This window comes from Apteryx rowi, unplaced genomic scaffold (genome assembly GCF_003343035.1).
Source record: "Apteryx rowi isolate R43461 unplaced genomic scaffold, aptRow1 scaffold_971, whole genome shotgun sequence".
In the NCBI taxonomy this organism is placed as follows: domain Eukaryota; kingdom Metazoa; phylum Chordata; class Aves; order Apterygiformes; family Apterygidae; genus Apteryx; species Apteryx rowi.
In genome coordinates this window covers 82,494-108,310 of record NW_020451284.1, presented here as the reverse complement: position 1 = coordinate 108,310, position 25,817 = coordinate 82,494, and the positions used below count along the sequence as shown (strand labels likewise).

Sequence of the window (25,817 nt, the reverse complement as noted above, 5' to 3'; positions counted from 1 at the left end):
GCGGGGCCGCGCCGCCGCCATGTCGCTGGGCAAGTACGAGCGGCACTGCGACTCCATCAGCTCCGACTTCGGGAGCGAGTCCTCGGGCAGGGGCGGCTCCCGCGGCGGCGGCGGCGGCGGCGGCAGCCTGCCCGGCGAGCAGGAGGAGCTGCACTACATCCCCATCCGCATCCTGGGCCGCGGCGCCTTCGGGGAGGCCACGCTCTACCGCCGCACCGAGGTAGGCTGCCCGCCCGGGCAGGCCGCGGGAGGGGGCCGGGGGCCGCGGGGCCTCCCTCCGCCTCCTTCCTCCTCCTCCTCCTCCTCCCCCTCCTCCCCCGCCGCCGCGGCCGGGCCGGGCCGGGCCGGGCCGGGCCGGGCCTGGCGTTGCCGCCGCGGAGCCCCGTCAGGCGGGCGGCGGCGGCCGGGCCCGCAGCCTGGCTTTGACCCGCTTGCGCGGGGTCGGTCGGTCGCTCGGGTCCGTAGCGTTTCGTAGGGAGATGTTAAGACTCTTCCGACGCTAATAGATTCCTGATTTTTCTACGTTTTTTTCCAGTCACAGAGGACATGGGGGCATCTTATACAGGTAACTCTCTCGCGTGATGAGAATTTCAGCATAATCAGGTGCAACAAGTTAAAAAACAGTCTTTCCTTTGCTCCCAAGTCATTTAATATGTCCAGTTCAGTTATAATTGTTTTTTAACGGCTGTCAAAGAGAAGCACTTGGCTTGGTTCCCAAGGAAAAATCTTTAGCTTCTTCATGGGGGAAGCTACCCTGAGGTGCCACAGCTTGAACAGTTGTAAGGGAACACTGCCCGCTTAACAGATCGCTCGAGCGTATCCGCAGTGTGGGTGGGTCTTATAAGAGCAAACTAAATTTCTTGTTGTTTCCTCAGTGATTTTTAGGAATAGCTGTGTGTTCATAATGGTTAGTATTGTACAATATCCTACAACCAGAGGGTTGGAAATATACTTTTTTTCCCCCATGTTGGACCAGAGTATGTTTAGTCTTGACTGAGACAAAACAAACCCTGTGTCCTTTCCCTGGAAACCTTTGTAGCTCTTTTTTTCAAAGAGGATGCCAGCCAGCTAGAAAGATGGCTTCGGGCTGCTATTCCTAGCATCAAACAGAAAAACTCAAACTTATTTTTGTGAAGAATCTTTGTCTGAAACCTGTAAGAGGCTGAAAGTCTGTTTACCTTTCCTGAAATTTTAATTTCCTGCAATAAAGGCACATGCTGTTCTTCTCAGAGCAGTGTGTTTTAATTAAAAGATGTTTTTGTGTTTCAGGATGACTCACTTGTAGTGTGGAAGGAGGTGGACCTGACCCGTCTGTCAGAAAAGGAGCGTCGTGATGCTTTGAATGAAATCGTTATCCTTGCTCTGTTGCAGCATGAGAACATCATTGCGTACTACAATCACTTCATGGATAACACCACGCTGCTGATTGAGCTGGAGTACTGTAATGGTGAGATTCCCTACTCCCACCTAGGAGAAGGGGGCTGCCACGTTGCTGAGTTACCCTCCCACAGAACCTGCAGAGAGTACTGCTTGGGTATCCTCTAGGGAGCAGAGGCATGGAGATGAATTTTGTTGTGTAGCTGCTGAAGAAGAGATTGAGAACACTCCGATTTGTTGTGGGTTATTATTCATCTACACTTCTAATGCGCCTTGCTTTGTCCTTTTAGGAGAGCAGTGGGAAAAGACTATGAGGATATTTGGGCCTCTCTACCAGTACAGAATGAGGCTGGGTTTTTTTTTAGTACAGTTGCTTATAGACCCCTTCATTTGGCAATTACAAATCAAAGCTGAAAATCTGCTTGTCCAGTATAATCAGGTCTCTGTCTTGCCTGACACTGTCGGCTTCTACATTTAATGCCAGAGAAAACCCAGTCCTTCTGGTGGTGGTGGTGAAAACCTTCAAATTCTGTCCAAGAGTAGATCAAGTGGTGTTACTTGGAGTTTGCAGGGGGACCAATCCCTGCTGGGATGGGGAGGCAGAAGGATTCAGTATGAGGGGCTGAGCTGCAGCTGCTGTTAGGCAGCTGGAAGAAGAGGTAATACAGCTAATACTGTTAGAACAGGTTACCTACTTACATATACAATATGCTTTCCAGAACAAGGGGTGGTATAGTGTGCATATTTGGRTGAGTAGGACAGCTCCCTTGGTATCCTGTGTGTGTTTGGGGGCTACGTTAAGCCTTGGCATGTTATCAGAGAGGGTTTTTTGTGGAAAAGGCTGTCATCATGTTTTCATCATCTTAGACAAACAGCTTTTGCTGGGTCAGGTTGTGGAGGGCAAAGGACTTGCACAGAATATTTTCAAAGGGTGTCAAGGAAGGAACCTGTTGTTGCTGGTTGGCAAATAGGCCAAAGCTGTTTTCACTTCCCAAGTTCATCATTTTCTGCTCTCACAGAGAGTGGAGTCCTGTGCAGTAGTAGGGAAACGTTAGCCCTTTGATGCTCCATTTATTTTAGGAGTACCCTGTGTGAGTTATTTGGCTGCCCCATAAAGACCGCGTGCTTAGGGCCATTATAAATTAATTGGAGGACATTGAGAGAAAACGTGTAATATTAACATCTGTATATGTATGTTAATGTCTCTAAACTGATTGTTTTACTTTGGGGCAATAATCAAGAGATGAGTGTACAGTCTGCATTACCTGGGTTTGTCCGAGTCCAAGCAGGTGGTACAGAAGTAGAGGCATGAGAAGAGGGAATCTGGTTTAGARTTATGGGTGTCATTTTTGTCAATGGTTGTGTTAGTAGTTGTTTTGTGGCTTTTTTTTTTTTTTTTTTACAGTGTACAAGTCCAAGATAATTTGTAAGTAATTTTTACAGTAAGGCTAGACTGGACACTGTCAGATGTTTCTCAGAATCCAGAAACACAGCAGAGACAAAAAAAATAGCCAGATTTCGAAAGTTTCTGCTGTTTAATTGGCATGTCTCTTCTGGAGATCTAGAAAAGGCTTTCAAATTTGAGTAAATATTCTCCCCTCTTCACAAATGAAGAAACTGAATTGGTGATTTGCATATAGTACTGTCTGTGCATGGTAGGGCCATGAGACTTGGATTTATCATGGAAGAGTATCAGTGAATACATCTGCAATAGTTTGAGGGAAGAAACAGCCTATAAAATAGATGTGTTGAAGAGAAAACAGGGAGTCAAAAGTTAAACTGATTAGATGAAACAAAAAAATAAAGCTTTTTTTTTCGGCATGTGTATGCTTAGAGGTATTGATTAACTGAGCTGAGAACTAAATTTTCTGCTGGCATATCATCTTGGTGATATAGCGCCTAGCATGCTGCACTTTGGTTCAGAAAAGCTGCAGAAAAGATGAAAAAAAATTCAGAGTTGAGAAACAGAAATCACTAAAAGCCTGTGTAGTCTGAAACATGGGGAAAGAGATTCATGGGAAGAGGTAGAAATGAATACTTTGGTTAATTTGTAAATGCAAAGAGTCGTTTACAGATAATTTGCAAGCATGAATGTAGGACAGGAAAAATAAATGTTGAGAGGTTATAACAGGGCAGAATGAGAAGAACATAAGCAAAGGGAATCTTAACTGGAGTATCAGAAAAATCTTCCTAATGTGGAAGTCTGAAATACTCCCTCAAGGAGTCAAAGGAGCCATTGTCACCTTTTTTGGACATCTACAACTTGACAGACTTGGAAAAAACATACAGCAGAAAACTGTCTTGCACCATTCCTTTAGGAATGGAACAGGGGGCCTGGTGTTCTGTTACTATTAGGACATAATATATGATAACTGGGAAGTGGAATAGCAATAGGATGTGATCAGAGATTTGGGATTTACTAGTAAGATTCTAATCTGGCAGGGACTCTCTTACTGTTCCCTGCCTGCAGCAATCTGTGCATCATTTCTTTTAATTCTTGATTTTCAGTCTGCAGTCTTCAAATTGTGGCACCCTGAAGAGGCTATTTGCTGATTTCTGGCTTCTGTTTGGGTTCTACTGCTGTTGTTAACCCTGTTTTTGAGTTCTTCTTCGACGTGTTTGGCAGGGCAGATGAAGGAAATGGGCAGGTCAGAGCTGGGCAATAAGTATGGAAAGGCAGTAACTGCTGCCTTCAGGGACTTCTCTGAACTTGTAATTGTTTTTTGTTTTGGGGTTGGGTTTTTTTTTGTTTTTTTATTTGTTATCTTTTTTTGTCCTGCTCAGCAGGACAATCTCACATGATTTGCTCTACAGGCTATAAATGTTTGCATGTCCCAAAAAGCACTGACAGGTGAAAAAGTAGGGACTGCTAGCCTTTCTCTGATTCGTCTTTCAGAGTGTATTGAATGGTTTTGTTGAAAAAAGAATGATCTCTGCCTAAGCTTAGATATGCCAGAGAAGTTCTTAGATGGAAGAAGAACTTAATTTTGTGAGTGCCTGACCAGTTTAAGTGAAGCGTGCTGAGGGAGAGCTGTGATGAACCATCAGATCTCCTATGGGATTTGAGTATTCTCAGCAGTACCTCAGCAGAATAACTGCTGCCATTAACCAAGATGAACCTCTCTGTCTTTCTCACTCACTTATAATTACAGGAGGGAACCTCTACGATAAGATTCTGCGACAGAAAGACAAGTTATTTGAAGAAGAGGTAATTTTGACTGGTTTGAGGGGACAGTGGGGCTGACTTGATGTTGTGGGGATCTGACTGTTTATCTGAGTATTTATATTATACTTTTTCTGCAGTAATGCTGGGGGAATTTTTGTGTAGATCTGGGGACTGACATCCTTCTTCTCCTATTGAATATTGCAAGCATTTATGGATTATCAGAAATCTTTTCCTTTCATTTTTGGCTGTCTCCTGGCATTACAGAAAGAGACCACTCAACTGACTTTGGTCACCTTATCATCTTGGCTAACATTTCACTTTAAAATCTCTTTCTGTGTTTCTTCATGGTCGGTGTTCAATTTCTCTCACTCTTTAGCCATTCTATAGGTTCTTTTCAGAGTAAGCCTCATTTAGTAGTTACTTTGAATCTGTATCACCATGGATTTTACCTGTTCCTCTTTCTTTCTTTCTTTCTTTGCTTATTTTCCACTCTCTGCTTCCACCTCGTGCTGTGATAATTACACTTATTTTTCTTATATAATGAATTTTAAGGTCTACTGGCTCATGGTGAATATTAAATGGTCCAAGTTCTCATTCTAGAGTTCTCATTCCAATGGTCCAAGTTCTCATTCTAGAGAGCCCAACAACAGATCTTTCACAGATGGTTATTAGCTGCTGTTCCCATTTCTTTTCACTTAATGAATTTTGACTTCTGTGGCGCTTATCAGGACAGACACTATGAGGGGTTCTAGAACAAGCAACTTTTGGAATTTCCCTCTTTTCAGAGATTTCTGAAACAGGAAATTCCCAAGGAAATGACAAATTTACATACTTCCCAAAAGAGCATCTAAACGGTACAGTTAGGCCTTCTTGTTGTGCCTCTGTATGTCAGGTGCACCTGTTTTCTCTGAATCTCACATAAGGCTTTATTCCTACCTTTGCAGGTGGTGATTTGGTATCTCTTTCAAATTGTGTCAGCTGTGAGCTGCATTCATCGGGCAGGGATTCTTCACAGGTAAGTGTGGCATGCAGTAAAGCTAAAGTGAAACAATGATTCAGATGTGAGTGCAGAACTCCTTTGAGTAGCCTTTGCTTCTGTGTTTAAAGCAAGCACTGAGCTTCTCTGTTCAAAGTGTAGCTAGATTGCTCAGACATTAAATATCACTTCTATCACAAATTTTTGTTGGCTAGAAAATATCTTGTAATAAAAGTGCAAGAAATCTTCTATATAAAAATGGAATTACTATCTGTGTGTTGCTGCAGCTCTGTGAATAAAGAGTTAATCCATGTAGGAAGGGAGTAAATTTGCTGTTTATTGCCATAGCACATAAATGATGTTTGCTAAATTGGGTAGGAAGGAGCAGTCTCCAGTGGCTGAGGGTACTTCCCTCCTGCTTCACAAGTAATAGCTGCAGATTGTATGTACATCCTCATGTAACTCCTGAAGGCTGACAGTGATGGAGATTTTGCACTGGTGCATTGCTGTAAGATCCAGCCAGGTGAAGGTTTGTCCTGCATTTGGCTTAATCCCATTTCTTTGGCCTGTTAATTAAGGAAATAATATAGTTTGTTAGCTGGTCATGGTAATTTTGACATTGACTCTGAGAGTTTAATGAGTAGCTAGTTACCTTTTTCTGCTGCCCTTTTCTATTTGGGAAGGGTAAAATTCATTGCTTATGTGCTTCAAGAGTGCCCAATGCATGGGCAGAGTAAGGAGGCCGTGGTGTTCTGGGGAGTACCACATATGTAGACAGCTACTTTCAGCATGCTTGGATCACATGGTGGGCCGCATCCTTCTGTAACTAATGAGGAGAGCTGTATGAGGATGTCTTCTGTGGGATAGCATCCTGATTGCTGCCATTCTGATCTTTGGTAGAGCCTTGCTAATGAAGGGTTGGTGCCTAATGCTCATAAAAGCAGTGCGTATGTTTTTGACTTAAAGCAGATGTCATGTCTGTCCTGCTTTGCAATGATTTCCTGCTTACCACCTCTGTTACCCATCCTGACAGCAAGGTTCACAATCTAGGAACACCTATGGCTCCAAATTCTTCCATAATAACAAATTGAACAGTTATTTAAATGTTTGCAGTGATTTCCTTCTGCTGCAGACATTGTCAGAGTGACCCAGGACTTTGCGATGCCCCAAGTGGATGAATGCAAAGTGCTGCTTTACTTGGTGTTGTCCTGATCTACACTGGGAAGTTGTTGATGGTACGTTAGGAAAAGGGGGTGTTATGAAGTGTTGGCCATGGGAAGCATATTCTGCAGGGGCTTCCTCACTGTGTTTACAGCCTCTTGTATTGATCTGTGAAACTTTAAATATAAATTATTCTGTCTGGGACAAAATGTTTTCAGTGAGTTTTGGAATTCAGCATTTTAGTGGCCATTTGCCTTTTGACCTTCTAGGTACAGTATATCATGTTATAAAGACTTTTGTCTAAGGCATAAGGTAGAAAGATGTTATGCTTAAGTTCTAGAGTGGCATCTTTTACACTCTGTGTGTGCATTTGAAAAAAAWATATATATATATGCCTACATACACATTCATGCATATACTTACGTTTTTGGTGAGCTCAGAGACATCTGGTTTTGGTCCATTTATAAAAACAGGAAAAATAAGACTTGTCCAATGGCCTTCATGTGAGAAAGGGTTGAGAGGGGGAAAAAAACATATTTGCTCTGTGGTCTTTACATAGCTGTCTGGAGGCTGAGCTTTTTGGACTGTCTTGTGTTTGTGCTGGGATATGATAAAACATAGATAGCAGCAGTTACCACCGCTGTGCTTGGGGTCACATTGCTTTTGGAGAGGTGCATGTATGACAAGGTGCTAATAGAGTAGAAGTTACTTCATGTGGGGGGGGGGAAGAAAGGATGATAATGTGCGGAAAACTGTGAAATCTGGAAATGTATCTGAATGTCTACATTTCTCTTTCTCCTTTCAGAGATATAAAGACATTAAATATCTTTCTAACCAAGGCAAACCTGATTAAATTAGGAGACTATGGGTTGGCAAAGAAGCTGAACTCTGAGTACTCTATGGCTGAGACTGTGAGTATCTGCCTTGTGTGCAGAACGGATTTTTTTTTTCCTTTTATCTCTGCATGCCTTTCAGAAGACCAGAAATGCTGTAGTTTTCTTGCTGCCTGTTTTCTTTGTTCTTTCTTTGCCTCTCCACCACCTAGGCTATCTCAATAACATGAACATGTTTGCTGATGTTTTGCAGCCTGCAGTTATCCTTGCTCCCAGGTTACCTTCTGAAGATCTGTCTCTCTGCAAAGCAGCAATAGACTAATGATAAATGACATTATGGGCATGTAGTTGTACCAGAGCCAGTATAGCTATGTTAGGGAGCGCTGCTCTTCTTTCCCTGGTGCCTAGATGTGGTACTTCCAAAGGTGAATCTATATAACATGAAGGCCATCCATACCATCCACAGGGACAGAGGCAGCAGTATAGTCATGTCACATAGCTTTCCCTCTGGGGTAGTTAAGTGCAGCTTAGTAAGCCAAATTAGTTTGGCATGCTGCTGTGCTTACAGGGGTATTTCTCCTCTGCTGGGTCTGAGCTGGCTTGGATATGTTTGCCTGACACTGCATTGTGCCATAGATATTTGTCCTTTAACTTTGATATTCAGGCTCTGAACTGAATTTCAAAGATGCAAGAGAGGCATTCACTTTCCTTTTGGTAACAAAGTGTGGTTTATTGGTAATGCTCCTGAAGGGGGGTAAAGCTTTGCAGAAGAGATTAATTCTACCAGAAGGTTGTCAACATTGGCTTTGTTCCAGACCCTTCCAGAAAGCAGTTTCACACCCAGAGTTAAGATACAGGGTAAGCTGTACTGCAGCCACCTGAATGCCTCGGCCTGCATTTCCCAGCTCTATTAATTCTGTTGTGAGCAGTAGACTTGGAAAGGGAGACATTGTCTAGAGCTCCAATTTGCTAAAGGCTTTTATAGTTTAGGATACCAGCCAGCTCTCACTTCCCCTTACCAGGGCTTATTATTAGATTTAATGCAAACTATTGGTGTCCTGATAGGATGCATAATTAAACACTCGTCAGCCTCCTTCCAGAACATGAGTGTTTTTGTGTAGTTCCATAATAAGTGGGAACTCAAGGATATTGCATATAGTCCTTGCTAAATATTGGTCTAGCAAAACCATTTCTGGTATGTCATGTTCTTCATGGGCTTCTGACTTTCAGAGAAAGCACTGTCTGTACTATGACTTTCCAGGTTTGTATTTGCATGTGTAGATGAAGCCACACAACACGACAAGTTTACTTTTCTTTCCTTTTTGACTGATGAAAAATCTTGAACTGAGTACTTTCAACCCTCTTTAGTTCTGTATATGCTGCTGTGCTCCAGCCCATTTGCTCAATTTGTGATCTAATGACCAATGGCAGTCTGGAAGACCTCCTCTGTGAAATGAGTCCATAACATGTTATTGTCGATATTTTTTGTTACAGAGGTTGTAATCATAACAGTCAAATTATGATTTTGTAAAATGTTAACTTCTTGCTTACCAAATGCTGAGTTCTTAATTTACCAACCTTTCTCCCAGTCAAGGATGATGATATAGAAAATATGTCTGCTTCTGTCTTCTAAAAAGTTTACATTATTCTTTTCTTAAAAAAGGTTTAAGAGCAGTGTCCTAGTTTTCCCTGTGATATTCCAGCTAGGTGGGGTTTTAAACCTTCCTATGATTAGGACTCACATAGCTCTAGCTGTTGTGCTGTGTAAAGGGAAATGGAAGGTAGACGATAGATTCTGAATGTGCCCATTAGGTATCTGGCATACCAGCAGAGCTAATGAAAGGCCAGCTCTGTAGTTCTTGGAGCTTTGCTGAGAGAATTGAAAAGASGGCAGCTATAAATATTTCCCTCTCTCCTAAATTCTGTACTTTTCATTTTATTCCACTGTCTGGTTCCTTGCTAGGAAGTCAGCTCCATTCATCTGGAAGCTTCATTCTTACAACTTTTATCGTGCTTGTTCTGTTTCTCTTTGTTGTGACTTTGAGCTATGCCACTATTTCTGTTGTAGCTGGGAGGGTTTCCATATTTAAATGGTGGGGTTTGGGATTTGGGGGTGTGTGGGTGGGTTATTTTTTGTTTTAAACAATTCTTCAGGAAAGCTTCACTTCTGAAGTGAAAGTCTTTCAGGTCGGACTCATGCCAGCTTTCTACTTACGACCCCGAAGTAACCCCTCTTTATTCAGAGACAAAGTAGCCTTTGTCCTGGCAGTACCCTGTGATCAGACAGAGTGGCTCCACAGCCATGGGCTAGCGTCTGCATTTGGAAGCTTTGCTAGATCCCTTTTCCCTTGGCCTCTCCGGAGGGTTTCCATATGTCTAGTCACTACCTGAACCCCTGATTAACTCTGAATATAAGGCATTTAAAAGAGGGGCAAGTCCTCACTGTTTTCTCATGACTGCTGCTCTATTGAGCGGTATATAACACATCAGAATCTGAGCAAGGTGGTGTCGGGGATCTTTTAAGAAATGCAGGCACAGGTTTGTGGGTAGGAAGGGAAGAAATGTGCTTGTTCCCTTCCCTCTAGCACGTGTTGGTGGGGTGTATGGTCTGCGTCTCTTGACTGCTGGGTTGCAGCTGCATCCAGCTCTGATAGACCTATGTGAGCATGATGGATGCAGAGCTCCAGAACTGAAGGCTGCTGTATTATTTCTGATATTTAAATGTTCTTTTTTTCCTAGCTGGTGGGAACTCCATACTACATGTCCCCAGAACTCTGCCAGGGTGTGAAATACAACTTCAAATCAGATATTTGGGCTGTGGGCTGTGTCATCTTTGAACTTCTCACTCTGAAGAGGACCTTTGATGCTACAGTAAGTTTGCAAACCAGGATGGACTGAGTACCCTGATTTTCATCATCCTGCGATCCGCACTTGGCTCATAGCTTTTCTTAGCTCCTGTTTTTCTTTCGTTGTTGATAAATCTACTGATTAAGAAAACAGTGGCCTGGGACTGCCAACTACAGCCAGAGAAAATACATGCAAGATTTCCCCTACCCTGCACTGCCAGTACCTCTCCAGCTTCTGACAAACCCACCCTGTGTGCAGCACTGAGTTTATCAGATACAGAAATGCAAGCTGTGCTAATTTGTATCACTGTTGCGAGTGAAACATCCTTTCATCCAGAAGAGGAAGTTTGTGATCAGGTAGCCTTGGTTCAGCATTGGAAGTTACAAGTTTTCTGTGCAGCATTCTGTAGGGAAAATTTCCAGCCTTGGATTTCATAAGATTTAATCCTCTTGCCCTTATTCAAAGTTAGGATGCAAGAGAAATGTGGTCAGCTGGCACTGAGAGGGTGAAAGGAAGCATTACTGACTGGCATAGGTGATTTGCCAGCATGTGCTACGAGATGGGGAGAGCAGCTAGCTGACCTGGTGCAAGATTTTGTAACCCTTAAAGAACTATGTCAAAATATCATCCTTTCCTGCCTTCCTCTCATCAGGGCTGCCAAGTTCCCAGTAACTGTGCTTCTGTGCAGTGTTTCAATGGCATTATGCTGCATAGGAGCTTTTGTGCAGAGAGGAGCCTACCCTCCCTCCACTGCTAGGGAATTTGACAAAAAGGTGGATGTTACCACCAAGTCCTAGCTATCAGAAGTACCACGTCTGCAGAAATAGTTACTAGGTTCCTGGAGAACCTCCTAGGCAGAGAAGAAGAAGGATATGTCCTTTCTCTGATCACAGAAGGAGAGAGTAAATGTTGATGGCCTCTAGCGTCTCTCCCCATTGAACACATTGTCCAGTTCAGTTCTTTTACAGCTGATTTCTATTTTCTGTCTAGAATCCCCTGAACCTTTGTGTGAAGATTGTACAGGGGAATCGGGCCATGGAGGTTGATTCCACTATCTACTCTCGGGAGCTGATCCAGATGGTCAATTCCTGCCTTGATCAGGTTGGTGAGATACTTTTCAATTTTCAGACACCCCTGCTGAGCTGCCTAAGCCATGCCATGGTGGTGGAGGGGGCTGACATGCATGTTTCAGCATGAGGGATGTTGATGCCAGGTAATATCTGTGAGGCCTGATGTATCACTAAGGCTGGGCTTCCTCCTGTCCTCTGAAAGCATCCTCTCAAGATGCCATTCAGTCCTGCAGGGTTAGGAGGGGTGCTGGATTTGTTCTGATGTTGCTTATTTTATGGGCTGGCTGAAGTGATCATTTTCTTATGCAGCACTTTGAAAGTGGGAGCATCAGTTCGGTACAGTCTCTAAAGGTTCTGGCTTTCTGACCATGACTCTGCATTTCTGTAGGGAATTAATTTCTTGGAAGCAAACATAGTATTGATATCTTTGTAGTGGGGAAGTCCATACTGCTCATTCCTGGCATTTATTGCTGTTCATTCTAAATATTTAATTCTTTCCTTTCCCTTGTGAAAAGAGTCAGGGAAAGAAGACCATGCACCCTTGCATGAGGTCTTCTGGCCCAAGATTTTATTATAGATGATGAGCTTTTCCCAGGGAGTGACTTGTTGCTCACCTCTTTCAGGATCCGGAGAAGAGACCTACTGCAGATGAACTGCTTGAACAACCTCTTCTCAGCAAACGTAGGAGGTAACCATATAGTTTTGCCTGAGACCTGGGTGAGCCAGAGGTGTCAGGGAGAACAGGAGGGCTTGTGGTGTTGATGCTTTTGAAGCACAGTCCTTAGACTAATTTGTGCTTGGCATGAGGTGGTTTTTGAAGTAGATTTCATCCATTAGGAGAAAGTGCATTTTTGCTGTCTTGTCTTTGATCAATCCCTATGTCTGTTGGCACATGGGTTGGGTGAGAAGGGCCTCTGCATCCCTTGCCTCAGCAGCTGTTGTACTGAGAACCCTGAGGCATCCCTTTCTGAGGCTCCTTTGAAGAATGCTGGTTTTCACTCTTCAGGTTAAATCTCTGTGAATGAAGGGTTACCCTTAGATCCTTGTATGGTCATTGGAGAAGGTCTTTTATAATATACAACTCCTGCAATGAGGCTAATCCTGCACTTTCTCCCTTTGTTCCCTCCCTTTTCCTGGGGAAGTGTATTGAACATGGTCAATTTTAGCTCAGATCGACCATCAGCCTCCGTGCAGTGTATTTCTATGAAAGATGGACCAGGATTTTAGACTATTTGGATCCTACTTTGGCTGCTTTCGGGACAGTAGACTTAGCCCCTTATGCAAAGATTATTTTATTTGGTGGGCAGCAAAGTTGCTGAGTTTTGTCTTGCTCGTGTAAAAACCCAAATCCTGATAACATTTAGCCATTTAAAGTCATTCTCACACAATGTGGGTATTGGTTGGCCAAATTCTGGTGTATATGTAGTTGGCTGTCACTAGCTCTCCTGGAAGTTTGTTAGCTCTATGGCACATTACTTCTGCCCTACTTACTGTGTATTACTGTGAGATGGTAAACAGCTGCCACATTTCCTCCAAGAGGGAGCAGGCTTTTATTGAAAAGGAAAGCAGTCTGTGTATGCTGCTTGTCAGTAAATTGCTTTGGGAGATAGGTCGCTGTTTCCTAAAATGCTTTTTCTCTTTTGGCAGGGAGATGGAAGAGAAAGTCACACTGCTTAATGGGCCAAACAAGCGACCAAGGTAATTATCTGGGCATGTGTTTGAAAGGAAGTCTGGAAAGAACAGTTCCCCAGAGAGGAACTTTCATTAAAGTGTTAGACTGTGACAGCCTTAATGGAATAGTGTAGTTTAGAAGAGCAGTAAGTGCTAGGAATTTGACATATTTATTCCATGGTTATTATTATTCCAAGTTGTACTCTCCCTTTTATATTCCTGCCTATATGTATGGCTGGAATCTTACCTCAGGTCCATCCTGCTGAGGATGTACTTTTCACATCCCCTCTTTCAGGCAGGTTCCCTTCAGCAGGAAGAATATGACTATCTGACTGTTGACTATCTTTCATAATGAATATGAAATGAATGTGAATATCTTTCATAAAACTGGATGTAGGGAAACATTCTCCCTGGTCTCCAGCAAGCCTGTAAGACAGGGTTGCTCTGAGTGGCAGATATGTTCCATGACATGTATAGCTGTTTTCCTGTTGAATTATCAGATAGAATTTGACCTTTTTTTCCTCATAAACTTGAAATTGCTGTCCGAGCACTTTATGTGAGGTTGTTCAGTTCATGGGTTGTTCACAAACTGTTTGCTTTGATTACAACTTCAATTTTGCAATCTGCTTGTGAATTGATTCTTATCTGCATAAGAGTTATATTTTTGCCTTTGGATGAAATGCCTGAAACTTAAATAAAGAGGAGGTGGAGGGAAGCTAGAGGGTTTGGGGTGCTTCCAGATTTTGAGCAAGTTTTCATGACCGTTTGTGAGGCTTTCATGTTTCACAAATGAGAACAGCTCCATGGCCATTCAGTGAAAGCCCATTTTTTTTAAATGACATTGAATTGGATTCTAGACATTTTTTCATGCTTGCTGGAGGCTCCTTTCTCTGCTGCTCTGAGACAGATTTATTTCTGAGCCTCTCTGTAGTGGTTCAGACCTCACAATCTCTGAATGAAGAGAACAGTTGATGAAAAGAAAAACCATGAGTGGTTTTGAAGGGCTGCAGGTTGGGCGTGGGAAAATTGGTAGCATGCGGTAGGAAAGTGAGTGGTGACAGTGATCATAAATTCATTATTAAAAGCATGTGTGTTTTGCGGGGGTGGGTCTTGTGCAGGTCAAGTACCATGAATGAGGCTCCCATTGCGGTGGTGACTTCACGCACTAGCGAGGTGTATGTTTGGGGGGGTGGGAAGTCCACCCCCCAGAAGCTGGATGCCATCAAAAGTGGCTGCAGTGCACGCCAGGTGTGTGCTGGTAACACTCACTTTGCTGTGGTGACAGTGGAGAAGGAGCTCTACACCTGGGTGGTAAGTGAGAGAAACCACAGGAAGTGTATAAAGGGGGAGAGGAGAGTCCAGATCCACCGCCAACCATTCATGAGCCTGTTAGAAGCAGATGGGCAAGCAGCTTGGAAAGAGAGAAATTTAATTGCGGGGAACACTGAGGAATGGAGGAGACAGTCTGCTTTGGGGCTAACCCAGGACTCCCGAGGCAAATGTATTTTTGGGAGAAGTTTTCCATCATGCTGGGAAGTGTTTTGGAGATTTGCTGTGTGCTTGAGGCTTGTAGGTGGTGGACCTGTAGGCCCAGAAGCTGAGTCAAACATCTCCTCTTCCTCTTCCTGACCACTAGAAATGCATTGGAGGCATTGTGATGCTCTGTTGGCTTGTGTATTTTTGAGAAAGGTTTTCCGAGATCATAGAGGATGGGATGGTTGACCTCACTGTAATATAGAAGTCATCTGTGAAGCAACTTGTGGATGTAGCCAGAGCTGTCCTGTGCTAAACAACTCTGGTTTTCATGATGAGTGGAAATTCTGTAACAGCTTAAAGTGAACAAAAAGTGGTAGCATATAATGCATTTAAAACAATTGAGTCCAGTCATATTGGGCTTACATGGTCAGTAACAGAGAGGTATCCTGCAGGTATCCAGGCTTACACCAGCTTTTGTATTTATGATACAGAATCTGTTAGGAAAGATTAGGAAACACTGGTAGGTGGGTGAGAGAAGAAAGAGATCCAAATTGGAGGGGAGCAACTTGAGCAACATTCACTGGATGTTCCTGCAAGAATGGCCATTGAAAATTTTGACTTGGCTATTAACATTTTGGTTTCAGCTTCAGCACTACCTGGAGTTGTTGTTTTGGTTTGTCTGCAGACTTGGCAGGCCTGATGCCTCTTCGGTGACATTTGTTTCATATTATGGGTTTTTTTGCATCTATTAGGATATAGAAATGTAGGTAAAAAAGCTGAAGGATGAATTGCAGTCCTACAGCAAGGGAGTGCATTTGGCGGCCTGGCAGATGAGTGCGGTGAGGAAGGAGCTGAGATTCCTCTCTGATTCTTAGACCCATCAGCTGGTGGTCTGAGAGTGGATCACTCCTCATTAGTGCATAAGTGCCTGAAAGTTTGTGCTCCTATTTAAATGGTGCCTGCTGTTATGCACATATCCTAGGGAAAAGGCTGTTTAACTAGCTAAGACACTTTCTCTTGCTCTTTTCTGTTGTTCCTAGGAAGCTCTGTAATTATTGGCACTATCTCTTGAGTTGTGGATACTTAACCTTACAGATGTTTCTGTCTTACAGAACATGCAGGGGGGTACCAAGTTACATGGGCAGCTGGGGCACGGAGATAAAGCCTCCTACCGGCAGCCAAAGCATGTAGAGAAGCTTCAGGGAAAAGCCATTCGCCAGGTGTCCTGTGGAGATGATTTCACAGTCTGCATCACAGGTAAGAGCTGAAAGGGGACCACAGTGGACCCTCGCTTTGCTGTGCTGTGGAGATGGCTTGCCTTAACAATAAGATTAGTATAGCAGCTTGGTCCACAAAGGAGAAGGTTCCATGTTTTACTTATCCATCAGTTTTGCAGCTAATAGGTGCAATAGTGGAGATAGATCCACATTATTCTACAGAGGAAGATGTTGACTCCCAGGGAGGGTGACTGTTTTGCTGAGGATGTGCCCCTTTTTGGGGCACCCCAAGGATGAAATGAGAGGTGGGTTTGAGATTTGCTATTTAATTCAGAAAACTGGAGACCTGGTGGCTCTCTCTAGTTCTAATCTTGTTAATACTTTTAAGGATGTGTGAACCATGGTATTGCCTGCGGTAGGAGAATTCAGATCATACTCTGCCCTTGAAAACATAATTCTCAACAAGAGATTTTCCAGTTTGCTCTGCCACTTCTGGAAAGGCAGAGTCTGACAGAGATGAATTCAAATGCTCAGTGTGCTGTGATAGTGACATAGGGAGCCTCAGGGTCAATTTGTGGGTTTCTGTTACAAAAGGTGGCGGGTTCAGCCCTATATTTTGTGACACTGATGGCCTGCAAAAGCTGCAGGTTGTAGCATAAGGTTATTCATCTTAGTGTGAACTAGAAAAGTCTCTGTAATCTCCTGATGCCATTCCTCTGCACTGAAGATGAGGGTGATTACAAAAAATGGATTGCTCTTGCCACATCCTGAGAGGTTAATACACAGCCTAATACAAGCTCTGTGTGCTGACYGCTTCCTTCATGTCCTGCAGATGAGGGCCAGGTGTATGCCTTTGGCTCGGACTATTACGGATGCATTGGCATTGACAAAGCTTATGGCTCTGAAGTGCTTGAACCCCTGCAGTTGGATTTTTTTCTTACCAAGCCTGTGGAGCAGGTCTCATGTGGAGATAACCATGTGGCAGTTCTGACCAGGAACAGAGAAGTCTACACGTGGGGCTGTGGGGAGTATGGTAGGTAGAGTCTCCCTGGACCTAACAGCACTGGGGCATGCCCGCTCCAGGAATTGGCTTGGTGCAGGTGTGTGATGCAGGGCCTGGGTGAGGGCTGTCTGGTATGCCCTGGGGGGAAAGATTGCTTCTTTGGGATTTTCTTTCTTTGTGAGAATGGGGACTGGGGACTGAGCCCTTGGGACTTCACTTGGGGAACTTGTAGGGTGCTGGGTGGCTTCTCTGGGAGTGGGGTAGTCATTCTGTGAGTGGGGATGGATTATCTTCAGAAATGGCAGGCAATGATGGATGTACAGAAGCAGATTTCTAGTGCTGTGAAGAGATTCCTTTGGGACTAGGGAGAGACCATACTGTTTCTTAGGAGCAGGCACCTTGTGTGGCCGTTTCTCACTGCAATGTCTGCTGATGCAGGGCGCTTGGGCTTGGATTCAGAAGAAGATCATTGCACCCCTCAGAAGGTAGGACTTTGACTGCCTCTTCCCAAAATCTGCATGGGCATAAATGCAGATTAGTCTCTGTTTTGAAATACTGACTGTCTGAAGGGAAGGTGTTTTTTCTGAGGTATCACAAAGTTTGTGAGGGTCTTACCTTTACTTTGCTTCATTTGTCTCTGACATACCACTCTCAAACTGGCTAACATCTTGACTTAGAGATTCATGTCTCTGATCTCCAAGCTGAAACTGGAAATGCTGAACTTAGAGAACGTTGTAGAAGTCATAGTAGGAAATACCAAATTGCATACCTCAGATCTGTAGAGGAAACTTGCAGCATTGCAGACAACTGGGAATATTTGAATTTGCCATAATGTGTTAAAGATGAGTTGAAAGTAAAACCTTTTGAAATGAGAGGTAATAATTCCATTGTGGGTAGTAGAAACAAGCAAGAAAACAATAAACTTGGGCCAGGTTTAACTTGTTGGTATTCCTCTTAGCTGGCAGTGTTCTGCAGGACAGATCTACATCATACATGCATGCCTGGCTCTCCCAGGCTGATGTCAACTGGAACTACTGGGTCCACAGAGCACAACGCGCACTTAGTAGCTGGTGCCTTGAAGCTATATATCTGCAATCACACAGTATTGCACCCACACAGCACAGACCCAGCCCTGCTTGGCTGAGTCGGGTGCTTGTAGACCCCAGTTGCTGGGATGCCTGTGCACCATATTTCTCATTCCTCTGCTCAGAAGTGTCTGCATACAAGGTCTAGACATGTCTTAAATTTCTGTATTGTGGCTGGAGTTTCTCAGTATGCTATAGATTTTATGATATTATTACACCTTTATTTGAAGCAACTGCATTAGGTGCTGTCAGTGCTCAGGCTAGCTGAACCACTGCTCTAATTCTATATGTGTTTTCCATGGGCCCAGCTTCTGTGCACTAGGTGTTGGGATTTTGATTTTCTCATGATTTGTTTGTTTTATGTAGGTGGATGTTCCGAAGACCTTGAACATTGTGTCTGTTCACTGTGGCTGTGATGGGACTTTCCTGCTCACCCAGACAGGCAAAGTTTTGGCTTGTGGACTCAATGAGTTCAACAAGTTGGGCTTGAATCAGTGCACATCAGGGATAATTAACCATGATGTAAGTGCATTTGGGTCCCTGGTTCCAACTTCCAGCAGTCAGTAGCATATGGGGAAATAGAGGTCCCACAGCAGTGACAGGGAGTGCATTAGCTTTGTGCCAATCTGTTAGTTCCAGTCCAAGAGGACGGATACTGGTATTGTGAGAAGAGGTGAATTGTTCCTCAGCTTCCTGTCTGCCCTATGGGCTCATGTCAAAGTTGAGGTTTTTAAACAAATAGTGGCCTCCTTCAAGGTAACTTACCCAGTGACATGGAATCTGGTAGGAGCTTTCCGTAGCCGTGTGGGGGCTAAGTTAACACTGTGGTCTATCAAGACCTGCTTGAGTAGGCCTTAGCTGATGAACATCTGGTCCTTCACTCTGTGCTTATCTAAATGTTGTCTTTTCTCAGACGTACTGTGAAGTGCCCTACACCACTTCCCTTACTTTGGCCAAGCAGCTCTCCTTCTACAAGATCCGTACCATTTCTCCAGGGAAGACGCACACAGCTTCCATTGATGGTGAGCCCTACTCGCAGCCCCTGGGGATGGGCCCCAGTTTGCTGAAGCCAGAGAAAGGAATTCTAAGCTGGTGTGTTCAGAAATGGATACTGGTTGCCTGGTTGCTTTACATCAGCTTTTCCCTTTCAGCCTGGCTTCTCTGGGTGAAGCAGCAGGATCCATGCAAGGATCCTGGCATTGAGGGTTACACTTTGGTAGCAGGGCTCATGCCTGGCTGAGGAACCCAGGACTCCTGTTCCTCAGGAGTGCTGCCTCCTGGTCAGCTGAAGCAGCAACATTAATTGCTAGGCCAGCCTTCTTTAAAAAAGAGGTTTTGGAAGAATTATGCTTTGGGAAAGTGGAGGAAACATTTTTGACTCTTACCTGGGCAAGGTGAAACTTGGTCAGAGAGCTGGAGGAGTCCCACCTCCCAGCATCAGAAAAGGGGAGCAAAGGGAGAAAGAACTGGGGAGGCATTTCCCAGCTGAAGCCATTCCTCTTGGCTGGCACTGTCCCCTCCCAGCCTGGCTGGCTTCTCAGTAGAGTTCTTTCAAATAATGGGCTTTTGCTGTTAGCTGTCTGCATGCATGGCTGCTTCCAGAGTTGGGCCCTTGCTGTGACTGTCTCCTCGTTCCTCCTCTCAGAGCGAGGCCGCCTGCTGACCTTCGGCTCCAACAAGTGTGGACAGCTTGGTGTTGGGGACTATAAGAAGCGCCTGGGAATTAACCTGCTGGGAGGCCCCTTGGGGGGTAAGCAGGTGATCAGGGTTTCATGTGGAGATGAATTCACCATAGCTGCTACTGACGGTGAGTGGGTCTTTGTGAGGTTGTGGTGGGTTCCTTTGAACTAGATCTGCAGGGTGGTTAACTGGCTCCCACTGAACATTTCTTAGACCATTTTCCACAGCACTGCACTGGAATAAAAAAATCCTCACAGACTGGGCCCCTGTGCCTTGTTCCAGTGCAGCGCCAAGCATTTGCTGTCCTTGGGGCTGCAGAGTGCTGGCTTGCAGGCTGCTTGTTAGTCATTATCGGTTTGTTCTCCTACTGGCAAACTGGAGCTGGTGGATTAGATGCTTTAGATAGCAGTTACAACAGAGAAGCTGAGATCCCTGCAACAATTAAGGCTGACAGAGAGTGAGTGACTTGAGGCTCCTGAATCTCTTTCCTCAGACAACCATATCTTTGCCTGGGGCAATGGTGGGAATGGGAGACTGGCAATGACACCGACTGAGAGAGCTCATGGCTCAGATATTTGTACCTCATGGCCTCGGCCAATATTTGGATCTCTGCATCATGTCCCCGACCTGTCATGTCGTGGCTGGCACACCATCATCATTGTTGGTAAGTGTGAGTCCATGATGAATTGTTCCTGGAGCTAGGTTATGATGAGGTACTGTTTGCCAGGACCTGGCCTGTAAATCCTGCCTGGAAACAGGCCAGGTTGCTGTGGGGGAATGTGGTGAGCCCTTCTCAACTGTAAGACTGCAACATTGGCCTTGTCCTGTGCCATTTGTAGGAGTTCCCTTGTTTTCTGTGTGGCCCTGTAACTGAAGAGGTGTGTTCTTTCTCCCTGCAGAAAAGGTGCTGAACTCTAAAACCATCCGATCCAACAGTAGCGGCCTGTCCATTGGTACTGGTGAGTAACCAGCCATGGGGAGCTGTGTTTTAAGCCAGTTCAGTGGTTATTGTGACTGGGTGCAGCTCAGTCCTGCAGCATGGTTTTTTAGTCTTTGAAAGGCCTTACAGAAGCGTGTGAAGGGAGGAAATCCAGTTAGTGCAGTGCATGGGAAGGGAAGGGCCAAGGCTGGGGAGAAGAGGAGAACTGAAACGGAAGGGAGCACAGAGAATGCAGTAAGGCCTTTCTAGTGAGAAGCGTCACTTCGACATGGAAATGATGAGAGCAGTTCACTAAGGGAGCTGAGTAAGGTAGGTGGGGTTATATGAAAGCTGTTGGAAAGAGGGAGTCCAGTGTCATGGACCTATGGGAGGGCTGGGGCCAAGAAGCTGCAAGAGATTGCAGCAGATAACCTGTTTTGGGGAGGCCTGCTGCTAGTGCTAGGAGGTAAGCAGCTGTCTAGGGAGATGCTGCCAGTATGTGCACTTACCATAGCTGTACAGCCCTGATTTCTGGGGAAGCCATCTTCTGTGCTCCAGCTGGGGTTTGGCAACAGTTGTGGTTGTTGGAATAGCAGAGACAGGAAAGTGTTAAGTTACCACTTTTCTTGTTTGTTAGTGGCTCAGAGCTGCACAACTGGAGGAGGAGAGGAAGAGGAAAATGAAGGGGAAGCAGAGACTCCTGATCCCAGTGGAGGCTTTCGAGGAACCATGGAAGCTGATCGTGGAATGGGGGGCTGGATCAGCACTACAGAAGCTAAGGGGGGCGACAGTGCTGACAGCAGCTCCTGCCCTGGCTGGCTGCGCAAGGTAATGTGCTATCTCAGAAATGCCTTAAAATGGGGATCGAGGTTGGGGAAAAGCAAGGGGCCCTTTCTGTAAGGGATACTCGGAAAAGAGTTTATCAATCAGAGTTGCCTGTGCAATTTCTGTTCTGCTTCACCAGAGAGTGTGGAGAAATGCTCTCCTGGCGAGCTTGTGTGCCCTGTTCTGAAATAGCTGCTGGACTGATTCTGCAAACAGAGCATGGGCTGGGCAGGCCACAGCAGCAGCCTCACTGCCTGAGCTGTCCAGTAGCTTCGGGGGGCCAGCTGCCCTGTGATGGAGGGGTCCTGCTTGCCAGTCCCACTTCAAGCTGTGGCTGTGTGAAGAAATCTTTAGCCATAGCTGCCTTTTTTACCACAAGAGGGTGGTGGTGCATTGGCTGAGGAGATTGAAATCAACTGCGGGAAAGCAGGCAGGCCTAACAGTGCTGCTTTGGTATGTCCAGGAGCTGGAGAATGCTGAATTCATCCCCATGCCTGACAGCCCCTTTCCTCTGAGCATGGCATCTTCAGAGCCTGAAAAGGAGACTCTTCCTTACCAGGAACTTCAAGGACTAAAAGTGGCCCCTGAGGAGTCTACTGGATTCAACAAGCCCGAAACAGAGGCCTGGGTAACATTATCCAAGTCTCCCACAGTGAATGCTTGGCCAAAAGATCCTGGGACCATAAACAGCAATGTTCAAATTATGGGGAGAGCTGGGAAGGGGGTGTTGGATTGGCCTAATTCTTCTGGATGAGGAAAAGAGGGGTGTTGATAATCAAAGATGATGCTGCGAATACTGTGAAGAGAACGATTCAAGGATTCGAGGCAGTCTAGAACATGAAACAGGAGCTCAGTCAGATTAAAAAAAAAGAGATCAATTCTGGAGAAAAATGCAGTTAATGCATTTGAAAATGTAGAAGCCTGAGGCCCAGAAGCCCACCAGAAGGTGGAAATTTATTTAGAAAGCATAAATTGCTGTGGGATAGAAAGGAAGAGGGATTTCTGTAGGAAATTACTGAGAAATAACAGCCTGTGAGACTGACTTATTCCAGGAGCATCTGTCCCAAGAGCAGGCACAGATTCCAGTTTTAGGGGCAGGGGGGTTGACCAGATGAATTTTGGTGATAGGAGCACAGGATCAGCTTTCCCAGAGAAAGGAGGAAGATAGTGGCTTGGTAGTAAAGACTCTAACAGCCTGGCTGCTAGAAGCTTTGAAAGTCAGGACTCAGCTGGGGTGATAACCTTTTGTGCATGGTCTCTTCTTGTGGCATATGCAACCCCTGGTTTAAAAGTTCCCTTCCTTCCACACAAACCTGGTCTGATTTCCCTCTGTGTTTCTGCAGCCCACATGCCTGGGTCCAGCCTTGCCATGCGATGGAGAGAAGGCTGTGTCTCCTGTCACAGGCTGCATGTGCAGTGCTCTGCAAGCAGAAGTGGTGCACCTCCGGGGCCTGGTCATAAAGTGTCTGGATGACCAGAAGAAGCTGCAGCAGGAAACTGTTCGTCTGAGCACCCAGCTCCAGAGGTTCTGCAGGGGGACAGAGGGAGTGCAGCAGGTGAGCACCCATCAGCTGGGGTTCTGGGTGCACGCCTGTGTTGAGGGCTTAGGACCCTGATCTTGGCTCCTATGTAGCCTGTGGAGGCTGCAGAAAGGGAAGTAGCTCTTAACAGACTCCTCTCTTAGAGCAAAACTTGCTGGACCTGCTGATGCTGGCTCCAGTAGTAATAACAGGAATAAAGCCAAGAAGTCAGTTTCATGTGAGGACAGCCCAACCCTTGAGGGATTTGGGATTCCCCTTTATTTCTCCTGGTGAGAAGAGATGGGTAGTCAGATATTGTGGAGAGTCCCGGATGGCTGTGGAGAATACGAGTTATGCTTTGTGCAGCTCCTAGCTTCTTTGCAGCCAGTCCCAGAGCTGTTTTGAGAGTTGCTCTGTGTTTGACAGGTGGAGGTTCATTCCAAAGGAACCCAGACAGTCAAAGAGGAGATGGAAGTAGATCCGAAACCTGACTTGGATTCAGATTCCTGGTGTCTCCTGGGAACAGACTCGTGCCGCTCCAGCCTCTAGTCTCCTGAGCCCACTGGGATCCATCTAACTTCACAGCACACTAACCGAATGCAGAGAGCGGCTTTCCTGGCTTCAGGTCACTCGCAGACAAGGAGCGAGGCCGGAGGCTCCAGAGCAGCACCCATGTATGTTTGATATGAACTAGGAGTGAGGTTGAGAGGGGGAGGGCCCCTGGGCTCCAGGCCAGCTCAGTGATTGAAGCAGCAGCAGCTCCTCTTTGTACCTCATCTGTCAATTCTGCACATGAGGCAGAATAGCCCCATCATGGCGATGGCTCCAGTAGCGGCTTGTGGCCCTTTCATTGTTTCACTGCTTTCTGGGAGCTGCCTTTGGGACCCCAGTATTCATCACTGCATTTCTAGGTGTGAGGAGGAGGAAACATGTTTTTACCGAAGCAGGCTGAACCCAAACACTCGCCACCTTCACTTTAGAAGGGTGAAGGACTTGGATCCTCTCCCTAGCACATGGTAAGGCCCAGCCGATGAGGCTGTTCCCCTCTGTTCAGGGGCAGAGGGAGCAGAGAACGTCTCATTCTGGAGGCAGTGGAGATCTCCCTATTAGGGAGATAATGGCAGACAGCATGTCCCTGGCCTCGAGGCATAACTTCTGGCCCTTTGGCTGTGGCCAGYATGGAGAGAGTTTAAAGGCTTTATTCTGGGGGCCTAGAGGTTTCCACCTTCCAGGCACTGCACAGAGACAAGTGAATCAGGTGTAGTTTCCAACAGCAGCAGAGGGGACTGTCTGAGATGGGATCTCTGGTACCCGGTTTCAGACTACCTGCTTTCTACAGATGACGAGTGTCTGGGTCTCAGACTAAGTCACGCATTTCTTCCTTCAGCTGTTCAACTTGGTTTGGGTGCCAGAGCTTCTGGTTTCCTGGTGTAAGCCTGTAGCTGCCCCCTACTTGGCTTCTGTTCTGCTCAGCCCCTGGCACCCGTGTTCTGTGCGGGTGTGRGAAAAATCAGTATTTTTCCACTCAGTGTTTTGATGAAGCTGGAATGTAGTTTCCTACCCAGAATAGGTCATTAATGCTGTGGTCACAGGATGCAGCCTTTCCCAGTGACCATGGATAATCAAGTCTCTGGCCAGAATTCACCCTCTTTCTAGAAGCAAGAGGCTTTCCCAAGGAAATTGGAGATGGGAAGAGGCATGGTCTGATGTTCAGAATTACTTCATTTCCCATTAGATAATGAGGTTAATTTTATTCCCCTTAAATTTTTTTAGTAAACTGATTTTGGACTAAGCCTGTGGGATTGGTGGGGCGCCCAGGAGCAGCTAGCCTCCCCCCACCTTACGTGAAGACTCTAAGGAGTCCTGAATCCCTCTCACCATTGCTGTGAGAGTGGGGTTGTGATTTTTGTTATCCTTAAATCATCCCCATCACTAGAATTGCCTTGGGTCTATTGGAGATGGCTATCCTACCACCTCTCCTAGACCTTTTCCTTTGAGAGACCATTCTTGGGGACCTAGCGTTCCCCCTTTGTCTCTAGAGGTGAATGCCAAGCTATTCTGCTTGTAATTTAATGCTCCTTAAAAACTTTCTCTGGTGCCTATCGCTAGTATCTTAGAGCTCAATCAAGTGCAGTCTCTACAGTGCAGTGTTCAGGGCAAGGATAGTACCAGTATGTCTGTCCGTCGTTACTGAAGGAAGGGCAGGAGGACAGCCCTCATGGGAGGTGGCAAGCATCGTGCCCTGGCGTGGCCACATTACTGGGTTGCCCTCGTGACTCTGCCCTCTTTTCCCCCATGTGTGTTGGAGCCAGTTCTCAGGTTAGGGTCCCAGCTTGATGGTGGTTGTTGCTGTTGGAAATGAACGAGTTGGTCATGTCACAGCAGTGCCTTTGAGGAGTGAAGAGCTGAGCCTGAGCTGTGTCCAATAAGCAAGTATTGAGCAGATGGGAGTCGCTCTCCTGCAGTGCACTGCTATCCTCATTTCTCAATGCTCTGCAGTTGGGAAGCTAGGTGCGCAGACTGGATTCCCCTTGGATCTAGTGGAGGATTAGGGTCCCTGACAGAGGATGCCCTGTGCTCCGCAATCTCATACGTGCCTTAGAGGATTCACGCTATCCAGGTTGTGCCTATTACAGACCACAGATGTCACACCAGCCAGCTATGCAACCAAAAAAAGCAGTTTAAAGCCAGCACCTTCGTCTTGGCCTAGAAACGGGAGGGCAAGTGGGCAGAAGTGTCCCTGAGCAATTTCCAACCCTTTTGACTTCTCCCCTTCTTGCAGTGCTAGCTCTGTATGTGTCAGTCTCCTGCTAGTATTGCTACTGAGTTGTTATAGTGAAACACAACTTATGCCTGCTCTGACACTCTGGCTGAAAAACTAGTTTGTTGTCTTTTTTTGAAAGGTTAAAGGGTGGAGTGGTTTGGAGTTTCTGTTTAAATAAATGTTTAAACTCATTCTGTGTTCTGACTCTTTGTAGGATGGGAAGGGGG

General features: G+C 45.6%; 1 protein-coding gene across 4 annotated transcripts; it reads left to right on the top strand.

The window, feature by feature from the left end:
* Window positions 1-6: 6 nt before the first annotated feature.
* On the top strand, window positions 7-25,781 carry NEK9 (NIMA related kinase 9). Of its 4 annotated transcripts, none has more exons than XM_026054863.1 (23): window positions 7-220; window positions 536-565; window positions 1,270-1,447; window positions 4,530-4,585; window positions 5,488-5,558; window positions 7,486-7,591; window positions 10,253-10,384; window positions 11,351-11,461; window positions 12,054-12,118; window positions 13,078-13,128; window positions 14,220-14,412; window positions 15,690-15,834; window positions 16,627-16,827; window positions 17,236-17,282; window positions 18,249-18,404; window positions 18,796-18,904; window positions 19,528-19,689; window positions 20,056-20,226; window positions 20,462-20,521; window positions 21,119-21,309; window positions 21,770-21,934; window positions 22,650-22,862; window positions 23,253-25,781. In XM_026054863.1, exons 1-23 carry the CDS (start codon window positions 20-22, stop codon window positions 23,373-23,375), a joined length of 2,937 nt encoding a protein of 978 aa, XP_025910648.1. In that variant the 5' UTR covers window positions 7-19; the 3' UTR covers window positions 23,376-25,781. The 4 variants fall into 4 exon arrangements, with proteins under 4 accessions (XP_025910648.1, XP_025910646.1, XP_025910649.1 ...); XM_026054861.1 differs by having other exon boundaries at window positions 19,459-19,689; XM_026054864.1 differs by lacking the exon at window positions 536-565.
* Window positions 25,782-25,817: the final 36 nt, after the last annotated feature.